The 26,421-nt window shown below is 47.6% G+C and overlaps 1 protein-coding gene across 1 annotated transcript in view; it reads right to left on the bottom strand.

Moving 5' to 3' along the window:
- LOC8039647 (tyrosine-protein phosphatase 10D) overlaps window positions 1–21,213 on the bottom strand; it is a 133,555-nt gene extending 112,342 nt beyond the window's left edge. The window contains 1 exon segment of the mRNA XM_040218018.3: window positions 20,486–21,213. Within this exon segment, the coding sequence (XP_040073952.1) occupies window positions 20,486–20,569 (84 nt within the window). The 5' untranslated portion in view covers window positions 20,570–21,213.
- Between the last annotated feature and the right edge of the window lie 5,208 nt (window positions 21,214–26,421).

Genomic DNA, 26,421 nt, shown 5'->3' with positions numbered 1-26,421 from the left:
AATCGACCTGTTTGCTCGAGTTTCGGCGTGGCTTGCTGAAGGGGCTCCGGGATGTAGGGAATGAAGGCCTCCCAATTCGTTTAAGGCCTCACATGAGACAAGCGGAAGCGAGCGGAGACACGGCAACTTTGTTCGTTCCCGTAGTAGAAGCACTTTCTCGAGGAGGGTAGACGCAGCAGTTTTGGACCGGTTTCTGCGCCTTGTTGACGGTTTCCCATGCCGTGGCTTTGTTTTCTATCTTGTTTTCTTTCGTTCCAAGCCGCATTTATAAATTTCTCGGTCCGAGAGTTGCGGGCAAACGTAGGAAATGGACTGTTTACCTTGTCCACGTGGGACAAATGGTGGCGAGGCACACCATTACTGACCGCGTTGTTTGTTTGGCAGCGGAACGCTCTGGTGGAGACGAGCGCGCGAAAGACTGTGGCGTGTGTTACCGTCGAGTCGCCTCTCTTCGTCTCCTCTCCATTAAGGGCCGACGTTGTGGAGGGTGGTGGCGCGAGCCCCCAGTGGCACTCTATTAACGCGAAAGACCGCGGCTGTGGCTGAGAGATGAGAGGTTGTGTGTATACGAACGTAACTTTGAGGACGAAATTGCAGCGGAGCGTAAACGGTTCCTTCTATACACCAACACGGTGTTCCCAAACAAGCCCATATTGTCTGCAGCAGGTGTTGGGCACTGCGCTTGCGCAATAACCAAATTCGGGAGGAGTGAAGCTTTTGCGCATGCGCGGTACCGACAGCAGCGACACCGTGTGGCGTGACGTCAGTGAGTTGAGTTGGTCTACAGGCTGTACTTGGTTTCATTATATGCCCGAGCGCGGTAGAAGGTACAAACACATACAACTAGGAACACACATCCTAAAATCCGCAAGTCAGTGTGCCTTCCCCTTTAGTGACGATATACCTTTTCAAAAATCGCCTTCTGCGCGCTGCCATATTTGTCTGCTGGGCTGTGGAACGCCTTCTGATCATGCGGTGCTGTTCTGCTGTGTGACGCTGACGCTGCGCATGCGTCCACAGCTCCGTCACTCAGCATTTTTCACGCGGGTGATAAAAATGATAAGGAGCACCATGACGTTGCGTTTCTGACGCTGATTGGTCTTACCGGTCAAAGCAACGCAGGGCCTGGTGACTCTTGGGCATTTTATTGTCGCTCTGTAGCCAATGAGAGTGCGGCGTTTGCCGATCAAGGACACCCAGGAGGCAATCACGAAGCAGGAAAAAAAAAAAAAACAAGCTGGTGGTAGCACTATGGTGCCTGGATCGCGTCTCCAACTGGTGGGTTTAGCGTCCTATCCCGCCCATACATCAAAAGTGGTCCCAAAGTGGCAACAAATGACATCACAGAAGCCGGAGTGTCATGCTGTTGCCTGTCGCGATCCTGGCGGTTGGCCGTAGAAATGCTGGCGAAAAGCACGAGCGAACGCGAGTGTCGCTGCAGTCACGGCGTCCCAGGCGTCCCAACTTCCTGCTGCAGTAGCTTCCGTGGACTGTCGAAGTGAAGAGCGACCTGCAGCAGAACAGGCGCCTGCCAGATACACACACCACAACTGTTGGAGCGCCGCCAGGGTCGCGACCGGCGACAGCATGACACTTCTATGACGTCATCAGGCGGAAATCGAGGGACCACTTTTTTGGCGCGGTAAACACACCAGTCGGAGACGCGTTCCAGGCACCATAGTAGCACCCCGCCAGCAGGCTGAAACGTGGGTTCCGCGCATGCGCCGTAGCTCTCTTATACGAAACACAATACGCCGCGCACGCCGTCCACAGCCAAGCGGCTCGGCATTTTTCGCGTCGATTGTAAGCGCCGCGGAGAGGAACTTTGCACTTTTCGCGTTACACTCTTCACAGTCAAAAACTAAAGCATCTCCGCGGCGCTTACACTGTCAATACATCGTAAGAAAGGGAGTCTGGAGACACGTCCCTGTTCCTTCCTCCACTTTAAGAAATGCCTGCGCGTCTACTTACCCGCCAAACACCCAAAGAGCCAATCTCTGCGATCTAGGAAATCTGCTCATCGAATGATGAGGCGGAACATCCGCTATTCGCTCAGACCTAAAGATGAAGTTTGCGCTATGGAATTACGCAATGCAGAGCGTCATGCTTGCATTGCGTAATGCCACAGCGCAAACTTAATTTTGAGGTCTAAACGAATGTTCCGCCTCATCATTTGCTGATCTGATCTCTTAGATCACAGAGACTGACTCTTTGGGTGTTTTGCGGGGAAGTTGACGCGCAGGCATTTCAAAGAGCAGTGGTTTTGAACCACTGATGTTTCGCGGACCCCTTGTGGATCGGCGCAGATGGTGAAGGACCCCATTCGTGACGGGGGGAAGGAAAAGGGATAAGTTAATTATGATAATGATTTAATTTTTGCATGTAACTAGGGGCTTGTGTGGAAGTAGACTTCTCTCATTGACATACACACGAGGGACCTTGTCCAAAAATCGGAACGTTTCTTCTCAATCTGAAAAAAGGCAACTTTTTTTTTTGCCGGGCTTGACTGAAAAGGCAAGGCTCCGCTGACCCCTAAAATTTGAGAACCACTGTCTTAGAGTGTCGTTTGACAAACCTGTCATGCACACAAATTTATCTTCATATACGTTGGAAGTTTATACATATATGAATGAAACAAACCTCCCTCGAACGTGCTTGGCGCGCGTGTAACGTTCACAGATAATTCTTTCATCGTGTCTGCAACGAACACGGTGTCTTTTTGTACGACGTCCAAACAGCGTGACTGCCGTCTAATGGATGGATGGACGTTAATGACTATACCCGTTGTAACAGGCGGTAGCTTGCGCCACCTAGCCTAAGTCTAAAAAAGACAAACATAGGATTCTTCCCACCCTTATAAGACCACATTTTCTCCCCCTAACTTAATTTCACCAGGCAGTGTGTTATGTCACCAGGATGACATTTGAGGGATCGGGCAAAAAAGCTAAAAAAAAAAAAACAACAAAAAAAACATCCTCCGCGTCTTCCCCACGCAACGTCCATTGTTTTTCCTGTTGTCGTTGGCGATGTGGGTGGGAAGGAAATATAGGCAATCGTGGGTGTGGGCTCGATAAAGAGTTTTAAAGAAGCGTTTTTTTTTTTTTTTTTGCACGTCTGATATACGGTATACGATCGGTTCTCCGGTACCAACTGCGCATGTGCAAGTCTTCTCCGGTAGCACATGTGCAGTTCGTGTACCGGAGGGCCCATCGCATACCGTATATCGGACGTGCAGGAAACGGTTCGCCTAAAAGTCTCTACCGCCCCTCAGTAGGAACGACGTGCCAGCGAATCCTCGATTGGAGTCTTTGGATCTTCGAGTGCGTGCGACCTGCGGGAAAGCAGATGCGCGTGGTCGGCGGGTATATCTATTTCTAAAAAAAAGTTTAAGCACTTTTCGAACTCCCGTTTAGTTCGTCTCGCAGTTAAAGACGCTGCAGTCGACGGTTCATGGCCGGCCAAAGCTCGAATTTTTCAGAACCCCCTTTCCCTCGCTCGGCCTATCCGATCTGAATTCTCGCGAGAAACTATACCCCGTTTCGCCTTAAGATGGACCGCACCGGACGCTACGAACCATCGGAGCAAATGGGATACCGCGTTGGTGGCAGGTGACCCTTTCCGGGGTAGGTGCATTGACGCTGAGGGGCGTGAAGCCACGCGACACGTTCCAAACAGAGCCGACTTTGACGTTCGTGTTTGGACAACTTGATGTCGGAGGTCTGCCTGCTGAGGTATGGCGCGACACGAGGTTTAAGCTGTAGATGAGACATTCGGTCGGTGCAGCACCACTGATAGCCCGAGGCACACATGTGTACACATTAGAAAAAAAAAGGTAACTTAATACTGTTACTCGTTCAAAAAGTAATGAAACACGTGCTCGTCACCGCAATTTAAAAAAAAAAAGTGCGCGTTACTTTAGCTAGACGGTAACGATCTACTTTCTCGCTACCTGTATGTTTTTTTTGTTTTTTTTTTTTCGAAATACTAACCGCCTTTTTAATATTGAATGTCATTAATAATACTTAGATACTTAGCGTTTTTTTTTTACGCCACTTCATTTTCTTGTCGGCACTTTTTTTGTTTTTACGTGCATCACGCAATATTGATACGCGACCGGACGCCGGCACGATGCCCATCCCGGTCGGAACGGGCAGGGGTGCGGATTGAAACCATGGATGCTAGGGTTCTGCAGCGCGAGCTTTCGCTCCACGTCGTATACGAAAGTTGCGGTGCGCTAGCGCACTCGGCTCTCCGATCCCCCACCACGTGACACACGATCTCGGCGCTTGATTGGCTGGGAGGAGTCGCAGGGCCCGCCGCGCTCCATCGTATGGGGAAACCCTTCCCCTTTTGGGGTTACGACCCAGGCGGAGCAGACGTCCCACTCCCCAGCCCCTTGAGCGGTCTGCCATGCAAATGAGGCGCTGCAAGCCGTCAGCTCCGTATGGCAGCACGCGCTATTGCGCTCGGAGCTGCTGGTATAGGCGTACATACGGGTCGACTTAAGCCTAAGACATACACTGCCTTCTTCCCGTCGGGGGAAAGTGGGATAAAAGCTATCTTTATATTTATATATACCTTTTTTTTTTTTTTTGATTAAATACTGAACAGTGCCGAGCCTTTCTTTGCCGCTACGAAGATGGTAGGAATTTAAGTATTTTTTTGTTCCGTTTTTTAGTTGGTCTCGGGTATTCTTAGCCGAATTGTTTCGGCGTTTGGCAAATGAAACCGGTGTGAAACGCAGTGTTAGTTTCGACCCCCAGTGTTGGTAAAGGAATGCTGGTTTTGCGACCCCAATGTTCACGTAATCTGAGTGCCCCCGCCCCCCCCCCCCCCCCCCCCCCCCCCCAAGTGGACTGAACGGATGAAAAAAAATATCAGGGCGTCTACCAAGTGATTCATTTTCGAAGTCCCCAAAATAATAAGCTTCCTGGTCGCGCTGCGCTTACCTGGTGCCTACCCATCGACAGCGGAAACATCAGATGTCATTGCAAACGCAGACATTTGGTCTGAACCTCGTACTACGGATTTAACCGCCCCCCCCCCCCCCCTTCCTTTTTGTATTTCGTTACCTCGTACACGAAGCATTTACTTACTTGCAACTCATTTCGGACAGCCGATCGTTCCAAACTACGGAGAGAACGCGGCGAATGACAAGGATTTTTAGGTTTGCTAAGAGGCAAACTCGGTGAATAAATTTTTTTTTTTTCCAGTGTGTCACGCATTTTGGGTCAGCGTTAGATACTCCCGCGTGTACATAGGAATTCACCAGCGGGGATGTGACGCGTTAAAAGCATGAGTCACGGCTGTCCCAAACCGGGCGAAAGCGGTGTTGATATTTCACCAGACAGCGCTCGACGAAACAAAAACACCGCTGACAGCGACGATATATATTCCCGGTCACCGATATCCTTTGGTAAGGTTTCGATTTACGCCGTCTCTCTGCTGCTGTCTCTCGGAGCTTCCAAGTTCACGAGACGTATCGGTTTGATAGCGTGCGATGAATACGGACCGCGCATTCCTCGTCGCGTTTGAAATGAATCGCGACTGAGTCACGCCCTGCGGCCGGGAAAGGGGGGAGCGAGTTCGTTTCGCCGACTGCGACCCTAAGCGGTGTCCGAATCCGCTTGAATCATTCGTCAAACGTTTTTGAGATCGGCAATCTCGCGATGCTTCGTTTGCCGGATAGAGGGGGTGGAGTCTGGTGACAGCAAGATCATAGCCCGAAGCAGCCACTCGAGGCTGGAAATGCGAAAAGCGGGTGCGTGCGCAGGGGCGAAGCGATTCGTGACAGCGGCCGAATCAGTCTCTTTGGCTGCGGTTGATACTTGGAACATTTTTCAACGTCAAAATGAATTAAAAAAAAAAAACGAATAAATAAAACTGGTTCTGGCAGATTCGCGTTGGCCACCATGCAGACCATCCAGGGTTGGAGGGTGGGACTCTTAAACCTGGCGTCCGTAAGGTAACCGAAAAGATATACGCTCATGAGAATCGGCACTCTGTCGCCAACGCCGTAACGACGGTCATTCGTCCGTTCGCGTCACGCGAAATCGCGCTGTTGTCTACCGTTGCGAACCGTTTTAGCAACCGGGATGAGGGAAAGCACTTCTGGTACCTTCCGTCAGACGCGTCCGCAAAAGCTGGTGACAACTGGCAACATTGATCTTGCGCGCCAATATGGCCGACGTGTCCTTACTGTAAAGCGTAGCCTTATTTAGCGAACTGTCTCGTACACGCTACTCGACAATAAAGTTGTCGATTACAATTACAATTATACTCTTGGTTAAAAAGTATTCAGTTAGATTACTTGAGAGTAGAAGTAAGTGGCCGTTAGTTGTAAAAGTAACCGTTTCTTTTCCAACTACACCAAATTAAAAAAATATATATACATATATATAGTTTTTTTTTTGCCGGTTTGGAAACGTTTTTTTTTCTTTCAGTTTCCATTATTGGATTGGAATCACCGAATCATAAGCTACTTATTTTCCTAATCCACCGATTTTGGTAAACCATCCTTGTGCGGGGGACTTGGTTAGATGATTTCTTGGTAGCAAACTTGTAAAAACAAAGGGCGCCATTAGAAAGAGGATCGAGAACCAATGAAACCGGTACTATAAGACCGACCCGAATTACCGATGCAGTTCGGCGGCGGGGGTTCGGTTTCCGGCTTCTTGGAAAACGTGACGTCACAGAGCTTCCGTAACGGGAAGTCCGATAACGAGCCGCTGTAGAGCGTCCGTTCAAAGAAACGACGCTAGCTCAAGACGCCGTTTCTTTTATTTTTTTAAGTTGCCGCCGCGTCATGCGTACAGTATTTCTTTTATCTCTCGTCCCCGTAAGGAGCATCTCATTGAGGCCGATAGTCCCGTTACGGCCGAGAGTGCATCAAGGCCGAGAGAGGCGAAAGGGCCGGGGGTGGCTTTGAGGCCGCATAGGGCATAACCGCCGAGAACTGCATTTAGGCCGATAGTCTCTGAATGAGCTGGTGTGGCCGCCTTCTCGGGGGTCGCGTTGTGGTTGACGACTTTAGTTGCCACTAAATAAGATAGATGGCGCCGCTGCTCTCGGCTATAATGCACCTCGGCCGTAATGCGACTATCGGCCGAAATGACAGTGACCCGCTCCCGTATTCATTAATTCACCTTTGTTTCGAGTGCAGAAATGAAACCTACGCTCTGCCTGAAAGTGCGTTTATTCACCGACTTCGAGCGACCCAAACAAAACACATTGTCGGAATACCTAGGATTATCACCCAACTCTTCGTTCTTTGTCATTGCTACCTCCTAGGAGGGCATCATCACAAATTCTAAATCGTTCTTGCCACGTGTCGCAAGTCAACGGAAGCAGGTACTAAACATTGTAAAATAGCTTTCTTTTTTTTTTCAGATTGTTATAGATTGGGATGACCTGCCAGCTAAAATAGTGGTACTAGAGGACCCCACCTCGTTTCGCAATGCCATAACTTCCTATTACAGCTAATGGGCCGCGCTTATAATGTATTGCTTGTGCGCTTACATCAACCTTTCCCCGTCACTGCTTTTGTGCTTGTCATTTAATTCCTGTTGTTTATTTCCTTAATGCGCGAGCACTGTTAGCTGCCTTCCATCTATCAACCTGGTGTTTCTTGTAATTTTTTTTTTCTTACGTGTATACCCCTCCCCCTCCCCTTCCGCCTTTATGTAACTCACTCGAAATATGGGCCATTAAGGGTACAATAAATGAACGCATGAATACCCTTTCAGGTATGCTAGTTATTATCTCCAAATTTGTGATTGCTATTGAGAAAAGAAAAACGGCAAATGTATAGACTTCGTTTAACCCGTCGGAAACGCGCTGGAATGTCCCGTTTCTTACCAAATTGAAAACTTCAATAACCTCGCAAGAAAAGAAAATTGGCTGGGGCCTTTATTCTTAAAGTTTCATGATGCATGAAATGCAGTGTTTACGAAGTAATCACTTAATTTGTTTAGAAAACTACGCATACAGTCTTGTATAGTATGGGTCACGTCACGTCATGTCGCGTGACGTCCATTTTCCCGATAAATTTAGCGGGGAAACTACATTCGTGTATATTTCACGTGACGTCAGGTTGCCTGACATCCATTTCCCCGCCAAATTAAGCGGGGAAACTGAGTTGGTGTATACATCATGCGACGTCAATTTGTCCGCTAAATTTAACGGGCAAGTTGAATTGGTCTGCAGGTTCCGTGACGTATGGTCGCGTGGCATCAAATTTTCCGCTAAATATAGCGGGAAAACTGAATTGGTGTATAGGTCACGTGACATCAATTTTCCCACCAAATTTAGCGGGGAAACTGAACTGGTGTATACGTCATGCGACGTCAATTTTTTCCGCTAAATTTAGCGGGAAAACTGAATTTATTTGTAGGTCCTGGGACGTCAAGTCAAGTGACATAAAATTGCCCGCTAAGTTTACCTGGGAAACTGAATTCGTGTATGCATCACGTGACACCAATTTCCCCGCTAAATTTAGCGGAAAATGCATAGACGGACGGACAAAATTTTGAGATTGGCTGTAACGTTAAAAAACACATTATGCTTTAAAAAATATCGTGACTTTCAATTTGGATTATTAGTTCAGATGTGTCTATTAATATGTTCAACAAATTTTTTGAGTCAAGTCAGTAATTATCCCAATTTCGTCCTCTAAAAAGCGCGGGGTCGTGGCAGATCCGGAGTATCTCATTATCGACCCCTCAGTCAATGAGATCGCGACATTTGCCGATAAGAATATGCCGAGGGACCAATCACGAAGCTAGAACACGATAAGCCACGCCCCATTGGTTTCTTAAGTTCTGATTCACTGTGCCACACTTGAACAATTCCCAATCCTCTGACTTGTCCGCGTTTCTTTAGAAATCTCGCGAGCGTACCGGAATAATTTTGGGTCAAGAAAACGCCTGGAGCTGTCTAAACGCCAAGAATGCGTCATTGGAGGTGATGATAACCTGGACTTAACATGCAGCAACTACATCAACACTACAACAAAATAACGAAGCTACAAGATCTGCATCTAAATGCGCCCTTTGTTCAATTTGCCACTCATTGAAAAAGTAATAGTCCTAAGCGCAAATGGGGTATGCTCTTTTGCTAAATAGCTTGCGCTCTTTGCCGTATGGCCGGGCTTGAACCTAAAGGTTCAAGCCTGGCCATACGTGTTTTAATGGTGGGAAAAAAATTACAAAATCCCATCACTTTTGAGGAGAGGGATGAATGGATTCCCTTCACCACGTAAAAAAAGGTAATTGAATTCATTGCCTTTCATCCCTCATGAATGACTCCCACTTCAATATTGTTAAATCGGGAAAATTATCAAGTGCTCCTCGCCATGTCTAACAAAAAAAAAAAAAAACGCAGGCTCACACACACACACACACACACACACACACACACACACACACACACACACACACACACACACACACACACACACACACACACACACACACAACACACACACACACACAAAAAAAAAAAAAAAGATGGTGTCACGTAATTGAAACCCTCGCAGCCCGCAGATGCCGGTCACACACTAGTAACACCCATTCCGTCCGCCAGGGGGGCGCCCTCGCCGGCAAATTGGGGTGTTTAACGAAGTGTACGGCAAGCCGGGGTACTAATAAGCGGACGGCGAAGGGGACCAGGCCGGCGCGCTTTTCTTAAAGCCGGTTCACGCCGAGATAATCACAACAACCCTCCAATTATCCGGATACGTTCGCGCGCGCCGACATAATGTTGTTGAGCCACGGCACGCCGCACGGGCGCGGCTCATAAACGAGGAATGTGGCGCAGTCGAGCGCTGGTAACGATATGAACGAGTGCCCCCCCCCCCCTCTTTTTCTTAATTTTGTACTCCAGCCCCTTTTTTGTGTTCGTTATCTAAAGCAGGACGTCAGCTAGTTTTTCTTCGTTTTTATTTTTATTTTTTTTTTAAATACCGCGAGTGTAAATTAGCCTCACTTAAAAATCAGTGGCAGCATCGAAAACAACAACAGAAGACCAGACGACTTTTCGGTTTCATCAAGTGCAAGTGTTTTCTTTCTTTCTCTTTTTATTATAAATTGTTTTCTTGGTTTAGTCACGGGCTTTTTCATTTCGTCTCTTTATGTTGCACAAAACTCAAAAATAACAATAATTAAAAAAAAATAATAAACGAGGGAAAGTATAATGCTTAGAGCGCTTATTACCTTATGATTTGCGATGGACGCGCGTGCACCAAGCTTAACCTATCGCGATGGGGATGTTAGAGAAAGAGAAATTCACTCCATGGGCGTGGAAGGCTCACGGAATCGACGATAAAATCGTCCGTAATTCTTTGGCAACTGAATGCCCGCGTATCGAGGCGCATTTTTTTCACACTTCTCACTTCTTGGTTTGTTCTTCGTCGTTCTTATATTACCACGCCCTGTGTTTGTTAAGTTAATCAAATTCGGCTGAAAATTGATGACGTGATTAGAAATTTGGTATCTGCTGGCCCTATATATAGGACCACGAGTTCGTGCTGAGTTCGATACAGAGTGTAGGGCAGTTACTGAATCGAACGAAATTGATTCGCGAGCCGCTTTGTCCGATTACTGCCGACCACCTGGACAAAATTGTTAACTCGATTGACAAGTGCTTGGAGGAATTTGAAGTGGAACCAGAGTACTTTAACTGCGACATTCGTGCGCTGTTTGTCGAACGAGAGAGGCCATGCAATCAGTGAATCGAACGGACGTCGATTCGAAAGCTGTTTAGTCGATGCGCTGTCGGTCAAATTGAGACTTCGGTAACTTGAGTGACGGGTCTTTTCTTGAAACACGCGAGGCGCGCGCAATCGAGCTCTCCGGCGGTCACTGAAGAAAATACAACATTAAACCCTTTTCTTTGCAAACGCCACCAGGCGGCGCTCCAGTCCTTGACGACCCAGCGAACTTCCGGTCGATAAAAATATGGAGCAAAGCCCACCTTAACACCGCTGCTTGAAACGTCGATGAAACATTTAACCACCGATTTTCCGGGTGAACGCCAAAAGAACCAAGAAGCGCGAGATGTGTTCCAATTTTTGGAATATTCTCGTAAACCTATACTTGTCTCTTCCGATACATTAAATCGTACAGACCGAAGGCACTCGCTAAATCTCCAACTTCGTTGTCCTGTAGCTTTTACGCTTTCTAGCACTGGTGACATAAGCAAGCTCGACAAGCTTGCAAAGACAGTGCGACCAGAAGTCGCTAGGGACGCAAACAGCGGTTCACGTTCGTAAACAGCAAAAGGGTCTTATATATAGACCTACTGCTAAATTACCCAAGCATGAAGGAGAATGCTGGCAATGGATAGGTCTACGCGACGCACGCGCTGTCCTTCACCTTATAGAAGATTCGAAATAAATAAACAGAATAAATCGTTGACGAACCCGTGTGTAAGCTGCCATTCGTTTTAGGCTTTTGCTTTAGAACAGATAAAAACTGCTGCAGACGCCAGCATGTTCAGCCCGTGTGAAAACACTCTTTGCATGCTCCTTGGTGCTTGGGTAATTTAGCAAAAGATCTATTACAGTAACAAATATCCGCTTCAATGATGCAAGGAGCTACAATTTTTTGATGATAACCAAAAAAGAAAAAGAAAAGTATACAGCAACGTGCGACTCGGACGTCATGCCGCGGCGTTGGCGCTACTGTCGTTAGTGCGCACGCGCAGCATTCAGACCTGGTACGGGACAATTCAGACTCTTTTGTAAACAAGATGTTGGTCTATTTTGTATATATGCAGCCCAGTAGCTCTGGGCATTAGGTCTGTCGGTTTATGCAAGAGCGTACTTTGAGAACTATGCTAGAGCCAAGTTCCGACGGTTTTACGAGACTTTCATGGTACGCCGTCATGTTCGTCGCATTTTCGGAACGGCGAATAAACGCGTAACGCAGTTGAGCGCCACTACTACGCAGGGCGACCCAGGGATGTCGGACATGAGTTCGAACTGCAGAAAAATAACACACGCGCACACACACACACACACACACACGCACACACACGCACACACACACACACACACACACGCACACACACACGCACACGCATACGCACACGCGCACACACACACACACACACACACACACAGCCGATAGAGTTTGTGTTTCGGTACGGCTGTACACGTATCTCGGATAAACAGCGAAAACTAAGGAGACGTTAAAGGTCTGTTTAATTTTTTTTTTTTTTTCATTGGATGTTTGGGTTTTCGTTTCCGTTGAACATTTTGTTTTTATGTTAAGCTTTGGTTGTGGTTTTATTTCCCGGACCAAAAAAGGGTCATATTCGAAAGATAGCATGCTTAACAACAAAAAGAAAAAAAAAAAAAAAAAAATGGAAAGAAATTTTTAAAACGTCGGTTGACCAAAAAGACCCGGAAAGAGCGAACATTCCCGCCATTCTAAATATTTGTGCACACTTTTGGTGCGATAGAGGTCTGTGTACTCTGGGCAGTTCGCCGTCAAGCGTTCCACGGACGCGCGGACACACGTACACACACGTACACAGACACACATACACGGACGTGCGCACACAAGGACACACATACACACATACAAACGATACTAAAGGGAATGAATGAATAAACGTAGATATATGAATATATATTTGTTAAAAAAATCCTTTAGAACCGAGCTGGTTTACCGAGTTTTTCTTCTCCGGTCGGGCAGTCACGCGCCGAAAACGCGAACCGCCGAGATTTTGGTGCTCCTCGTTTGAAAACAACAACAACAAAAAGAAAATACCCTTAAAATTTGGCAACCTTGACCCTCCCTCGATGGTTCCGCTGTCCCTTTTGTGCCCTGCTCTAAAATGTGACATTCTCAGACGTCCGACGTTTGAGGTTTAGCGCAACCCCCCTGGATCTCATATTCGGCGAATCGGTTAACGACTGTAAATGGGGCGAAAGAAAGAGGGACAAACTATAGAAGAGTGAGTAGTACGCTGTGGTTTAAAGTCATTTTAAAGTGAGTATAAGGCGTTGCTCAAACTGAAACTCAAACGATCGTTTGAGTTTCAGTTTACACGACTCAAGTTCGCGGACTTGAGCCGTGTAATAAAGTTCATTACCTCTTTCTCTCTCCCTCTGTCTCAAGCTCACTCTAAGAAGCCTGGAGCGTCTGCTTTTCCACAAAACACGTAGGAAAGCCAGTCACAAAGAAGAACCCTCAGGAAACTTTGCACACTAAACGGCGCTATGTCACACAAAATGGCTTTATGCGAAGCGCCATGAAACGACGTGTCGGATTTAAAAACAATTCCTTCCGAGTTTGACCGGTTTTGGTTTTGCACCCACGTCGTTGATGGTAAGCCGAAAATTCAAGGGCAGTAGCCGAGAAGGAGGGCCTTTCTTCGAAGCAAACAGCAAATGCTCGTCGTTCGGAGAGGAAAGTCTTTTTCTCGAAACCGATCCCATTGCTTTCTAATTTGCGCTTTGGGGGCCAGCGCCGGCGGGGGGACCGGTGATCTCGCGAGCTCCTGACTCGCGGCTTTGGCGTGTTATTGTTGGCAACTCGCGTGGTTTGCTTCCCATAAGGGTCGACCTTGAAGTGGGGCTTTTGCTTTTCAGCCCGTTTGGGAACACGGGGGAAGCAGCGATGTAGAACGAATGTTTGGATTTGGGTGTCGCGCGAGTCGTATATCAATGGATAAACTTTCCCAGGGGTTGAGGAAAAGCCGTTGAAACCTAACGTGTTTTCATCGCGTCTCCAGTTTGTCTATGGTCCTGGGCAAGGCGGGCATTTTGAACGAAATTGTTTTAGGTATCAAACTTGGTACAAGTTTGCAATAATATTTTGTTCCCCTTACAAAAATCTTGAAATGGATGTAACTTTCCTTAAACTGGGATGTGTCTCAGAGGAGTCGTAGTACTTCTCGAATCTCAAATAATCGAAGTTCTATACTCGGTTTCACTTGGCTATAGCTGAAATAGAGATCTTGGGGAATGAAATATCCTTGCCGAGCACGTGGGCAGTGCCGTGCAAGCATCGTTCAGCGCAGCATGCTTGTATTGGTAGCGTCGGCATTGCTCCTACGTAAAGTGATACGAAGTCCGTTCACGCCACTTGATGCTAAAAAGAGAAAGCGATGAAAAAATAGAATATAAAGGGGGAGGGGGAGGGGGGCTTTTGAGCATTGATATGAGCCGGTTGTCTCCAAAAAAATGTTTGTAAAGAAAAAGAAAAAAAAAAGATTTTTTTTGATAGTATGGTTCCTTGTAGGTCGTGTCTCTAAATAAAAAAAAAAAACAATATGAAACTAACAGAGGCGTGCGTCAACACCTTGTTAGTGACCCTTTAACATCCGACATTTTCCGTCGACGTCGAGAACGCATCGGGAACTCGAGTGTATGTATACAGGCATTCCGAGGGGAAAGCCCGAGACACGGTCGGCACAACTTCCCGGACAGATTTCTCCGTCCGAGTCCGAGCAGCCGTGCCGAGGAAGAGCAGTGGGCACACGCAGGGCAGCAGCACGTTCGGGTCGAGGAATGCCGACGCCGCCGCAGAATTCGTGCCAACGAGAGAGTTCGAAGACGCTCCTCGGCGAGGAAAGAAAGAAAGGTGACTGTGGGTGCGCGGTGGCCGACACGTTCAACCACGTCCGAGGCCTCTTCTATTTTTTTTCTTCTTGCTTTCTTTCTGCTTGGTGATCTCATGCACCGGTTACCGGATTTCGAAATTAAGAAGTGCTGAGTACGCTAGCTGTCTAACCCATATGCGAAAGTGTCCGAAGGAACTGCGTTGACTCAATCAAAAGTTTTGAGTTATTTTATGAATATTTCAGTGGCAAAATGGGGCCCGTTTTCGGTACCTGGGGCCGCTCAGCTCCATCTATTGAAGAGCTCCGCTGTCGGCCGCCATTTTTCCATCGAAAATATTAAGAAAATCTTCTATAACTTTTGAAAAAGGTGCCAATTTGTTCTGAAAACTTTGGTTTCTGGTTCGGGCCCACTAGCGCTACATTTTTGAGCCGAGAATGAACGTTCGTCCGCACAAAACGTATGTTTGCTATATAAAAAAAAAAGAAAAGAAAAAAAGAAAAAACATTACGCAGAGCAAGGTGAAACGTCACGCTGAGTGCCAGCCAACAGCCAAGTGCTTAACTAAAAGCTCGTACATTACTTGATTATTTATTTGGATATTTAATTAAAAGCACCAACGTCAGACAGGTACTTTTTAGGTCGCTTGATACAGACGTGCCGCAAAAAGTGGCCGACACAACGTGAAAGTTTATAAAGGTGCCTAAATAATACGAAAGAGGGTGCAGGCGAGTGTTGGGAGTTTATACCATGAGGTAAATTACGCTGAGATTTGGCTCTGGTAAGAAGGTTAACCAAAATAAAAACTAAATGGAATGTAAAAAAAAAAAATGACAGGGTGCTCAAACGTTGTATCTTTTCCTGTCTTATCGGTCCTCGTCACGTTACATCATGTCACGAGTGATCGTGGTACTAAGTTACTTGAAAACATTGCACTATCTTTGCAATTCTGCGCGCTCATACTATGTTGCCACTCACTCAATGCATCGTTTATGTAGATATGTGCATTCCTAAGAATAAAATGTGACTGAACAACTAATCTCTTACGCTAGGGCACCGATAATGAGCTCTCGTTTGCATGTAGTCAGAATTAAGTATGATGAGATTACACATTAAAAAAAAAAAAAAGAGAAATGTTTCGCTTTGCTACGAACCCCTCGACTGGAGTTTTATGCAAGGAGAACGGCGGACGTTTGGAAGTGCACACACATCGAAAACCGTTACCAGGAACTGGGCTTCCAAACGAACTTCGGGCGCTAATCGAATTGAACTTGCCCCGATTGCCCTGTGGAGTGTAAACCACCCCGATTTGGCACCGCGCGGCAGGCGCCGCCGACCTCCAACGCGGTTGCACTGCGCACTGTCGTGTTGGTTCACCCAGGTTCACCATACCACCTAGAAGACAAGGCCCCGCGCATGACGTCATCATTAGTGGGCCCCCGACCCGCCCCAACTTCCAAGCGGCAAACACGCCGAAGATCGACGGGAATCGCCGCAGAGCGACAGACTTGCGTCCATCTTGCACAGGGGTCGCTATGATTTTAGAACGGCAAACTCTTATTACCTGAGTAAAAGACAAAACAAAACAACATAAAAAAAGGTATTAAAAAGGAGGGAACAGCGAAATTTCACCTCTCCGGAGCGCGAGAAGAGCATGTTTGCCGAGCGCAACAGGTTTCAATTTCATATCACATGATTTCCCCATTTATATGGTTCCAGGCAGGCAGTGCAAGCTACCCGGTGGCTGTCAGCTCAAGCCCACTTAATCGAGAGGTGCCCAGCTTCGTGGCCGTGGCAGTGGAGGGAGACACCTCTAAGCCCCGTCGCCAGCTGAGGATTCTGCCTCTACTCCATCATTAACTTTGAGTACCATCACAAGTTAAGGCGCACATTTATTGCGCTCGAGTACTTAATCGGTCTGAGACATTCAATATTTGGAGTTATGTGTACCACATTGCTTTGAAACCTAACAGAAATGCAAAAATGATTTTCTTTTTGAATGTCCTTTTAATTCAAGTTTAGGAATTTTTATGTAGTATGTTTAACGTTGTTTTCCTTTTTTGTCTGAAATAAATCAGGATGGCCTGAGTCTTTTAAATATGAGGACATAGATCAGGAGGATGGCCTGTGCCTTTTAAGGGTGGAGGTGAAGTAAGTGCTAGCCATGTGAAGGTGAGTCACTGCTAGTCATATATTGCTTTTTTTTTTTGCCTTTTGCAAATGGGGTTTCCTGCAAAGAAATGTTAGGCAGCCTTTAGATAGGTTTTATGCTAATTTCTGGTGTTACGTACATGTCTTGTTCTTTAATTTTGAAATGTAGCAGGCTTTTAATTTATTTGTGAGTGTTTTGAGCAATGATATGCTATATTTGTGACTTGCAATAAAAGCGCATCGTCATCCACGCTCAGAATAAGCACTGTCCTCCCCTGTGAAGATGTTATTTTATTACTGCCTCTGGAGTGGAGCATATTTGCGAGATACCACCTCCCGAGCGTATCTTGCAATCCAATTTCATTATATTTTTTCACTGAAGCAGTATTGAAACTAGATGTGCTGGTTTTTCATTTGTGTTGGCAGGTTGTCTCCAAACAACACTTCACCTCTTCCTGGTACAGAACTTTTACTTCAGGAGGGGTGGAAGTTCTGCACCAGGAAGTGCTGCAGAACACGAGTGTAACTTATACCCAAAATTAGGTAAAAACAGCCTTAAAACATGCAGTGTTACCCTCAAAAAGGATGGGAGTTGCCCCCAAAAAGAGGTAACAGCAGGCCCTCAAAACGCGCAGTGTTATCCCCAAAAGGAGGTAAAAACAGATCCTTTATGCACGTACTCTTGCCTCCAACTAAGGTTACCTCCTAGAGGGTGCATAGTTACCCCCTAAGCCAGTGTGTAGGGTTCCACAAAACGTGCAATGTTAGCCCCAAAAGGGGTTAAAGTTACCACCAGAAGGAGGTAAAAAAAGGCTCTTCATCCATGTTCTCTTACCTCCAAAAGGTTTAATATTACCTCCTAGAGGGTGCATGGTTACCCCCCATGCAAGGGCGTAAAGTTCCACCCTCCTTAAGGAAGTGTCCACAGTGACACGTTCGTCGCCCTCTTGGGGGGGGGGGGGGGTTTAGACTTACACCCTTTTCTTTTAGAGTGTAGACCTCAAGGCATGCAACATTGAGGACTACCCACTATCCTTTCAATCAAAGCCAATCGGAGCTCGACGTCGTTGTGACGTCACCGCAACTTTTGCGCAAGAAACAGACGACTTGCTCTTCGCATAGGCGGCGCTGAGCGGCTCCACTTGTGATGACGTGGGGGGGAAAACGGTGCAGGCCTTGCCTTTTAGGTGCCATTGGTTCGTTCAAGCCGTTATCTAGCGGCGGCAACCGTGACATAATCTGGAAACCCCGCCGAGTTACGGAGGAAGGAAAGGAGACAAGAACGCGCGAGGAACTGAGAACGCCGAGCTCTGATTTGATTGATTAGTGGGTAGACCTAAAGCTGGTTGCCTAAATTTGTCTCTCCACTGCACTCGTCGAACGCGCTAGAATGCGGAACGCTGGCGTCCGGCGTTCGACTCCCGCATTCGATCGCGTTTGATGAGGGCAGTGGAGACAAAGGCAGCTATAGCTTTAGGCCTACATTCACGAATCGTTCGAGCCCGGCGTTCTGACGTCTCTGTGCCGCTCTCGTCTTCTCCTCTCCCTCAGAGTTTCCAGCGCATAGCATAGGTGGCGATCGAGCAAACCTTGGGGTGTTCGCTCCTTAGCCCGCGCTGTTTGCGAGGAAGTAAGCTGGTTTCGAAATCGGGGTCAGGAACGGATCTTTGCGGAGCTCGGCCGTATGCAGCCCGGCGCCTTTTGTGCGCGCCGCTGGGCCTTGCCCCGACGGCGGCGGTGCTATTGTGTTGTCCCGTGCTCGATCGGCTCGCATTATATGGCGTGTCGGAATGTATCGCCGCGACTATTAAAGTGACCGGATTTCGACATTGTAATGGTCGGCAGCTAGAAGGTCGTCCTCAAAATGATAAACAGCCGAGGGGAAATAAAAAAAGTACCGGCACGACGTGTGAGTTACGAGACAACGCAAATGCACGACAGGAGATATCTGATGGAAGACGGATAACGGTTACGGGACCAACGTATGAAGAAATAAACTGGGCGCAAGCACAAGCAAGTCAAGGCGTGGCCTATTATATTTCACTTCTTGATTGGTTCTTAGGAGTCCTTAAAACTACAATGCCGCCATTTCATTGGCTATAAAGTATTAATAAGACCCTGGGGCTCGCCATAGAGCAGACAGGCATCTTGTGCAAGTATCAAAGTGGCAGCTGATAAGACAGTTTCTTTAAGGCTTTCGAGGTCATATACGCATAAAGACTACTACCCAGGGGAACGTTGTTAGTTCACCTGATTTCTCATAGTCATCCCTTGCCCATCGGAGTTATTGAAAACGGCAATAAACTTTCCGCCCGAGCAACAGGTGGCTTTCATCGACGTCACGTAGTCGGTCATGCCGATGGTTTTTGCGCCGATCAGCGAACCTTCCGCTAAACTACCCTCACTCCGTCGATGCGCTATTGTTCCGGGGGAGCTACGATGGACGTAAGCGACAGAAGAAAGTGATGAGTGGCTTCTGGCAGCCTGTGTCACTTTAGGTGTCATTGAGAGATTACAAATGAGGATGTCTCTTCTCTGGAGCTACAATGTGTTGCTTATACGTAGAGTCAGTTCTTCCGTACGCGAATTCCAGCTGTGGCTCATGGAAGTGGAACTCGTCCGACGCCTCGAAAGTGACACTTGCATGCCCTGTCTTTGCAGGCATGATATCGGTCATAGCTTAAGTTATACGCCCCTGGTTGTGTGCTGATCTGTATGTCGTGCATATTGCATCATGATACGGAGACGACTGGAAGTTCACGACTTTAATGTTAGATCTTGTTGAGAATTGTCTTATGAACGAGTTTGTAAGCCTTTTTTTATTTCTTTTAGCAGAGCTACACAAAATTAGTTATGTTTTACCTAGCAGTGCATCTTTGTGTTGAGTGAAGCACATAGTTAATGCCATAGACCAATCAAAAATAAACATAGCGCACGGATATATAAACACAAACTATAAATGGTCACACACTGCACCTATCTATCAATGCATATCGTAATAATTGTATGACATGGTTTTGTAATTTTATTAAATTTTTCGAATATCATGCAGAACTTTAAATAGTGCTTGACTTGATTGCCTTGGGATCGCTATATTTACTGTTCTTTCAATGAGTGGTTTAGACTCATGGCCTTCCATTAATATTTGCTGATGAAAATGCTGTCAAAAAGCACACGACACGCCATACAGCGATATTGGAGTCTGTGAACGTCCAAGTCGTAGTTGAGAGACTAGTGACGTCCTGAGCAAACATTTTCTTGGCCATTGGAGTCGAAGAGCAAGTCTAAGTTACAGTGTAACATTGACATGGTTATACATCTGGCTGTGGGAGCAGAGATCCGGGGTCAACCGCGAAGGACCTTCTCAGAGTTGTCAGACACGGGATATCAGTGGATGTGCAATGAACGTCGGCAGATGACATGACTTCATAAAACTATAACTCAAGTAAAATATACGTCGACTACTTCTACGATCGCCGACAGATGCGGTACAGCAGATATTTGTATGCGTGTTGTACACCGGCAGCAGTTTGCATTATTGTACCTTCAATACACGATGTCCTCTATCTTTCAAGGCAGACGTCTATCTATTTATTGGTATCTGTGCTTACTCAGAGGTGAAAAGGGCAAGCACCAGTGCACAGGCAATGATGTGTAGCACCGTTTCAAGTAACGAAATATTTTTATTACGTCCCCGTTAAGTATTGAGTAAGACATCAGGTGAGGAGTAACCGGGTGCTAATAACGAAGCATGTTAACACTTACCCGACTAACGGGGGCAATCAGCAGCACGAGTAATCCATGCAGAAGCACCGTCGGGGTCAGCATCCCGCCGGATGTGAGCTTCATCTCGATGCCTTCAGTGTCCGGAGCTGGTAACACTCGACGGTAGTAGTCCGCTGCCGCCCCTGGGAGTCCCGCATGCTAGAACTCCAGATGACGAACACACCACCACCACTAAACTTTTCCCTCCTTGTCAACACATCTGCCGACTACTACACATCTTCACGGTCAGAACAACCACAGGACGAGAGGACACGATGTTTTGCCGGGATCTCCTCAAGGAAACAGCACAACTTAACCCCGAGGAACTTAACTTGATGTCTTCGAGGATCGCGAACAAGGTCCAGGAAAGCAACAACCACAGTTCACTGCAGTTAAAGGTGTCGCACAGCGGTCTCGAGAAGCGGCCGATTTTCCTTTTCACCGATGACACAGTTTCGGGCAAAACGGAGCACGCCACCGCTTGTCTTGTATGGTTCTCTCTCTGCGGGGCAACCAACCAGCTGGCGACGTGGACAAAGGACCAGAAGAACTGGAAACCAGAGGACCTGTCCCCTAACGCAATCGCCGTCCTCGATCTCGGCCCGACGTCTTGTCACTCCTGGACGTGTCCCGTGCGAGGGCTATCGGAACGGCCTTACGGCCATCGAGGAGTACGGTACGGTACGGACGGTGCCGACCGAGTCTGCCTTCGCGACTGAGGAGCGCCCGAGAGCACGCGTGCGACGACGAAGCGGCAGTTGGAGCTGCCAAACCGGTAGCGCCGCTGCTCGCTGAAGGCCCTCCTCTCGGTGTGGGCCCTCTCTCTGTCGTCCCACCTGGGAAGAGAGGAGGACCGGCAAGAGTGGGTCTCGCCGCGCATTCCGCGCTGGGATGAGTGTAGCGTGCGGCTGAACAAAAGGCTTTCCCCAACCCCTCGCTGGCACTCTTGGAGTTTTCGGGGTTAACGTTAGAGAGAGGGGGACGGGGTGGACGGCTGGCGCCATCTAGGGCGGGAATGGGTAAGGGTCGGGGTGCGGCGAGCGCGGGAGATTCGGTACGGGCAGACTTGGTGCTGGTTACTTGAAAAATGTAATGGATTACAATTACAAATTACCGAGCCTCAAATGTAATGGATTACCGTTACAAATTACTTTCGCTGAAAAGTAACAGATTACTTTACTCGTTACGCTACAAATTACTTTCTCGTTACTTTTTCCGTACACTTGTTCAGTAAAAAACAGAAACAATTCTGATATTTTTCGAAATTGTTCTGCAACACTACTTTTCATTTCTCCTACGCCCGTATTATGGTAGTCTTTGTAAAAATAAAATGTATTTAAGAGAAAGAGTGTAGGTGTACTCCGTTCACTTGTAAGCTGACAAGGCACCGAAAGTTGCAACCACAGCCGCCATCCCGCTAGCTTACTGCCTCCGGAAATGCTCCCTGGAACTGTGCAGACAAAGCTAGCGGTGCACATGAGCAGGTGAGCAGGGTTCTCAAATTTAAACTTGTTTAAATAATTGTAACTGCATAATCGGGTTTATTTTATCGACACCCACGGGGAACCTAGGGAGCCTTCTTATGCGAAGCGCACATGAAGGCACCCTAGGGGAACCATCCTAGCTATTACATTAGGAACATCTAACATCGCCAACACGCTCAAATTGGTTGACCCGGGGATTTGTGACGCCCTTAGGAATTAATTATACCTGTTGTGGGCTAACTACATCATTTTAATATTATATAGAAAGACTAGAACACAGCCGTCAATTTCTTTCCAATTATGCGTTCAAGTCAGTACGCAATAGGGGCTACGATTATCTGCCTAATTTGTCCACAAGTCTGTTGCCGCTTTCTCCCGCTTTCTCTTGTTAACATCGGGAAACAAAATAGCAAAGTGAGCTTCGACTTTAAATTTAAAGTCGTTTATAAAAAAAAAATGATAAGTGCATATTCGGGTTTCGTTTGTAGACAGCCATGGAGAACCATCGTAGCTATTACATTAGGGGTGTTGACGATTGGGCTAGTTGGTCATTCATATGTTGGGCTAGTTGGTCATTCACTCTGTCCTTGTCCTTGCGCTGTTTGTTTTCCGCTAATTACATTAGGGACTTGTCGTAGAACGTCAGTGTCGGATTGCGGGCCCCACGGGCGCCAGCTCATTCCGCCCCCCATCAACGCAAAACCCCTGCGTGCTCTCGCGTGTGACCTACGAAAAGTCCCTTTTAATGTGACAAGCAAGCGCAGCTGCATTACTGAATCACGCGACAAGATAGAGAAACAATAATTAAACCTGCCCTCATCACAGCTGGCGATTCATGCTTCCGGCGATCTTTCTTGAATCACCTCCCAGGAGCCAAACAAAACTTTTCGGGAGGCGGATACCTTTCTGTTTAATACGATGCTGTGACATTTGGGTACCTTTTGCATTCGGTACATTACTTTACGAAGCGCGAGGCCAGCACGACAACCGCACCAGCCTCCCGTGTCGTCTGCTCCTCGTAACAAGTATCGGCGCGCATCGCTAAAGGGAGGAGTGGCGCTGTGTATGCGCGGCGAAACTTCAGCCGCAAGCTTACTCTCGCCACCGACCGCCAAGTAGGCATATCCTGCAACTAGTAAAAAAATAGAGAGGAGACGAAACGCGAATGGGGGACGGGCATCCTGCAACTAGTAAAAAAATAGAGAGGAGACGAAACGCGAATGGGTGAAGGTCTATAGGGAACCTATAGACCTTTTTCACAACGGCGCCGCCATCTTGAAATATCGTCACTTCCACTATGGGCGGAAACATTGTTTTGCCGTCGCCACGCCAATAGAATGTATTCAGGAGATAAGCCTAAAGGCCGGTTCACACTCTTGCGACCGACTTCGACCGAGAGAGATCAGACCGGTTTTTAAGCCTTTTGCGACTTCTTAGAACCGGATGCGTTGCAGCGCAGCTGGTCCTAAGAAGTCGCAAGAGGATTAAAAACCGGTCTGGTCTCTCTCGGTCTAACTCGGTCGCAAGAGTGTGAACGGGCCTTTACGCTTATCTCCTGAATGCATTCTATTGGCGTGGCGACGGCAAAACAATGTTTTCGCCCATAGTGGAAGTGACGATATTTTAAGATGGCGGCGCCGTTGTGAAAAAAAGGTCTATAGGTTCCCTACGGGAGTCAGAGTTGCGCGTTCATCCTCGTAGCGTCGGCTTTCCTGCACGGCATTCGGAGTCTGCTCCTCACGTGACTGAATTCGGCGAATAGCGCTCTTTCTCCTCCTTTCCTGGAAAACAGCAAAAGAGGAGGAGGCAAAAGCGGGAAAATGTACCCCGAGGCGTTTGCACCGTCGGCGAAGCGGACGTACTGGTGGCTCTCCTGTGTACGCATTTGGAGTCTGCTCATCACGTGATCGGATCTCGATGAATAGTGGAGCTGCAGCACGTGGAAAATTTGACCTTTTTCAGAAATCGCTGGGCGCATGCGCCGACTCTGAGAGAGGAGAGGAAAGGAAAGGCGCCATTTTTGGTGGTTCTCTCGCCCGCTCGGTCGCTCAGGCAGTGCTGATTATGCTTGACTCCTCCGGTATTCTCGCGGCTTTGCTTCATAGTCGTCATGCCTCACCACCGCGCAGCAGAAAGTTGCACAAATAGAAGGAAGCATTGTTAAAATGCCAAATTTTATAAAGTTCTTGTAGCCTTTGGCGGGTGGTGCAGGAAAGCACCCGATGTCAAACAGCCCGCCCTTTTTGTCCTGCCTATGACGAGAGTCCCCTGTGTCAGGTGGCTGGAGCATCGATGTGACGGCGGGACATTCTGCTTTTAACTAAAATACAGTAAATGTGAACATGATGATATACCTGAAATCGGGGTAGGAAAAGGAAAACGCAAAAGGACACAGAAAAAGAACAGGCAACGTCTCTTGAGACGTTGCCCGTTTTTCCTTTGCGTTTTCCTTTTCGTACCTCAGTCTCAGGTTTAATAATTGAAAATGAGCGTGTTGGTGAATAGATACGAATACATGAAATGATAAAACATCAAGGACGGGGACGGATACAGGACTTTTTGAAAGAAGTACTCTTTCCGTCCCTGTCCTCGGTGTTCCATCAAGCTTTCATGTATTCATATATCAAGTTTACCATCATGTTAAACTTACACCAGCTCGCCTGCACTCAGACCATTTTTTGTTAATAGTAAACGTGCAAACGAGGTTGTGTGACGTAATCATGCCGTACCCGGTACTCAATTAAAAAATAACAGCATAGCGCTTTCCGTTCTTCAGGCGTGCGCTATGCACACTCGCGTCTTGCCACGTTAAAAAAAAAGTGACAAAACATTTAAAGCCAGCGAAACTAATTTAAGCCTTACGGAGACAGACTCTTGATGAAATTTCTTGGCAACCAACCGTAAACCCTCTATTTGCTGGGCCCACTTTGTTGAAGGTTCGTAAACGTGCCGAATTCAAAGATGGATTGTTTCTAACATACCGTTCCTTACATTTGGACGGTGCCGGCAATTCTTCGCGATATCAAGACGGCCCGGATTTCGCACCGTCCGAGTTTGTTTACACATTCCCGAATACGGCAATGTCCCGTGCCCTCGCGCGGTACACAGGACGGCGAAGTGACGAACGCGATAAGCTTGAATAACTTAAGCGATCAAGGAGAGTAAAAACAGCTTTTTGCAGTGGCCGGGCTTCGTAAATGGAGCTCACAAGCTCCGCACAAGGTGGATGGCTGGGTCGGTATCCAAGCTGGTCACCGTTACTCTCTTTACATAACACTCTGCGACTCTGCTTTGAAAGCAGACCCCTTTTTTAGTTGCTTGCAAGACGCGACACTGAAGTGACGATGAGGTGACTCCGAGTCGATGGTAAGAACCGATGCGGCGTCGGCAGTCTTCCATCCCTGAAGGTATAAAAACGAAGGATGTCCTCTGTATCCTAGACATTGACTTTTGTTAATCCTCTAGGTCGTTCTCAGCCATTTTGAAGAAAATATGCACGCGAAGCGACGACAGAAAGACACGTTCAGATTGGTGAAGGACGGAACAACACCACCAGAGAACACACGCAAACACATGGACCGGGAGACAAGCCAGGCCTGGCGCGGACGACGGAGAAACGTTCCCGGAGCCACCAAAAGTGTTGCGAGCGATTCCCGCGAGGGCGCGCCACGATCGTGGCCAAACTCTGAAAAAGGTCAAATCAACGCCGGGGGGGGGGGGGGGGGGGGGGGGGCCCGCAGCACCATGGCACGCGCCAGACAAGGGGAGTTTATTCTCCGTTTCGCTGCTACAGACTACAGGCTTCGCTCCATTGGACAGGAGACTATACTTCGTCTCACCCTAGCATGGGCTAACCGCAAAGGCTGTGCTAGCGCGAGCGGCCAGCCTTGACAGCCTTGACTAGAGCACTTGCTGCACGAGCGCTCGTGCAGCCGCCGCAGCTTCATTCAAAGCGACTACCTCGCGCTTTTAGCACGCACGGCTAACAATAGTCCATACTAAGGTGAGACGAAGTATAGATGCCGTTTGGCGCGGCTTCAAGAGCTGGTAACGCCGATTTGCTCCATAAAACAGCAAATGTAAAAAAAAACAACAAAAAAACTTGTTAGCAATATTTGCGTTTACAACATTGCTGGAGTGGGAGCTGATCCAAAACGGCGGTGGAACACGTCCGTCTCGATCCCGATTACCCATGAAATAGGCGCTCTTCAGGAAAGTCGATCCCGGCGCGCTCCAAAACGACCAATGGAATTCGCGATAAGAAATATACCTGCCAAAATAAGAAATCATGAAGATAAGAGAACGCTGGCAAACGCCTGGGCATCGTTCAGCACTGAATCGAAAGCGCTGAAAATATATGTATTAAATGTATGTCATTAATCTAAACCAACTCACCGAAGCAAACAGGGACCTCGTCTGGAGAGACCCCTGTTTTTCTCGCTCTGCACCTTC

This window comes from Ixodes scapularis, unplaced genomic scaffold (genome assembly GCF_016920785.2).
Source record: "Ixodes scapularis isolate PalLabHiFi unplaced genomic scaffold, ASM1692078v2 PGA_scaffold4__175_contigs__length_147842914, whole genome shotgun sequence".
Lineage (NCBI taxonomy): Eukaryota > Metazoa > Arthropoda > Arachnida > Ixodida > Ixodidae > Ixodes > Ixodes scapularis.
This window is presented reverse-complemented; position numbering and strand designations above follow the sequence as displayed.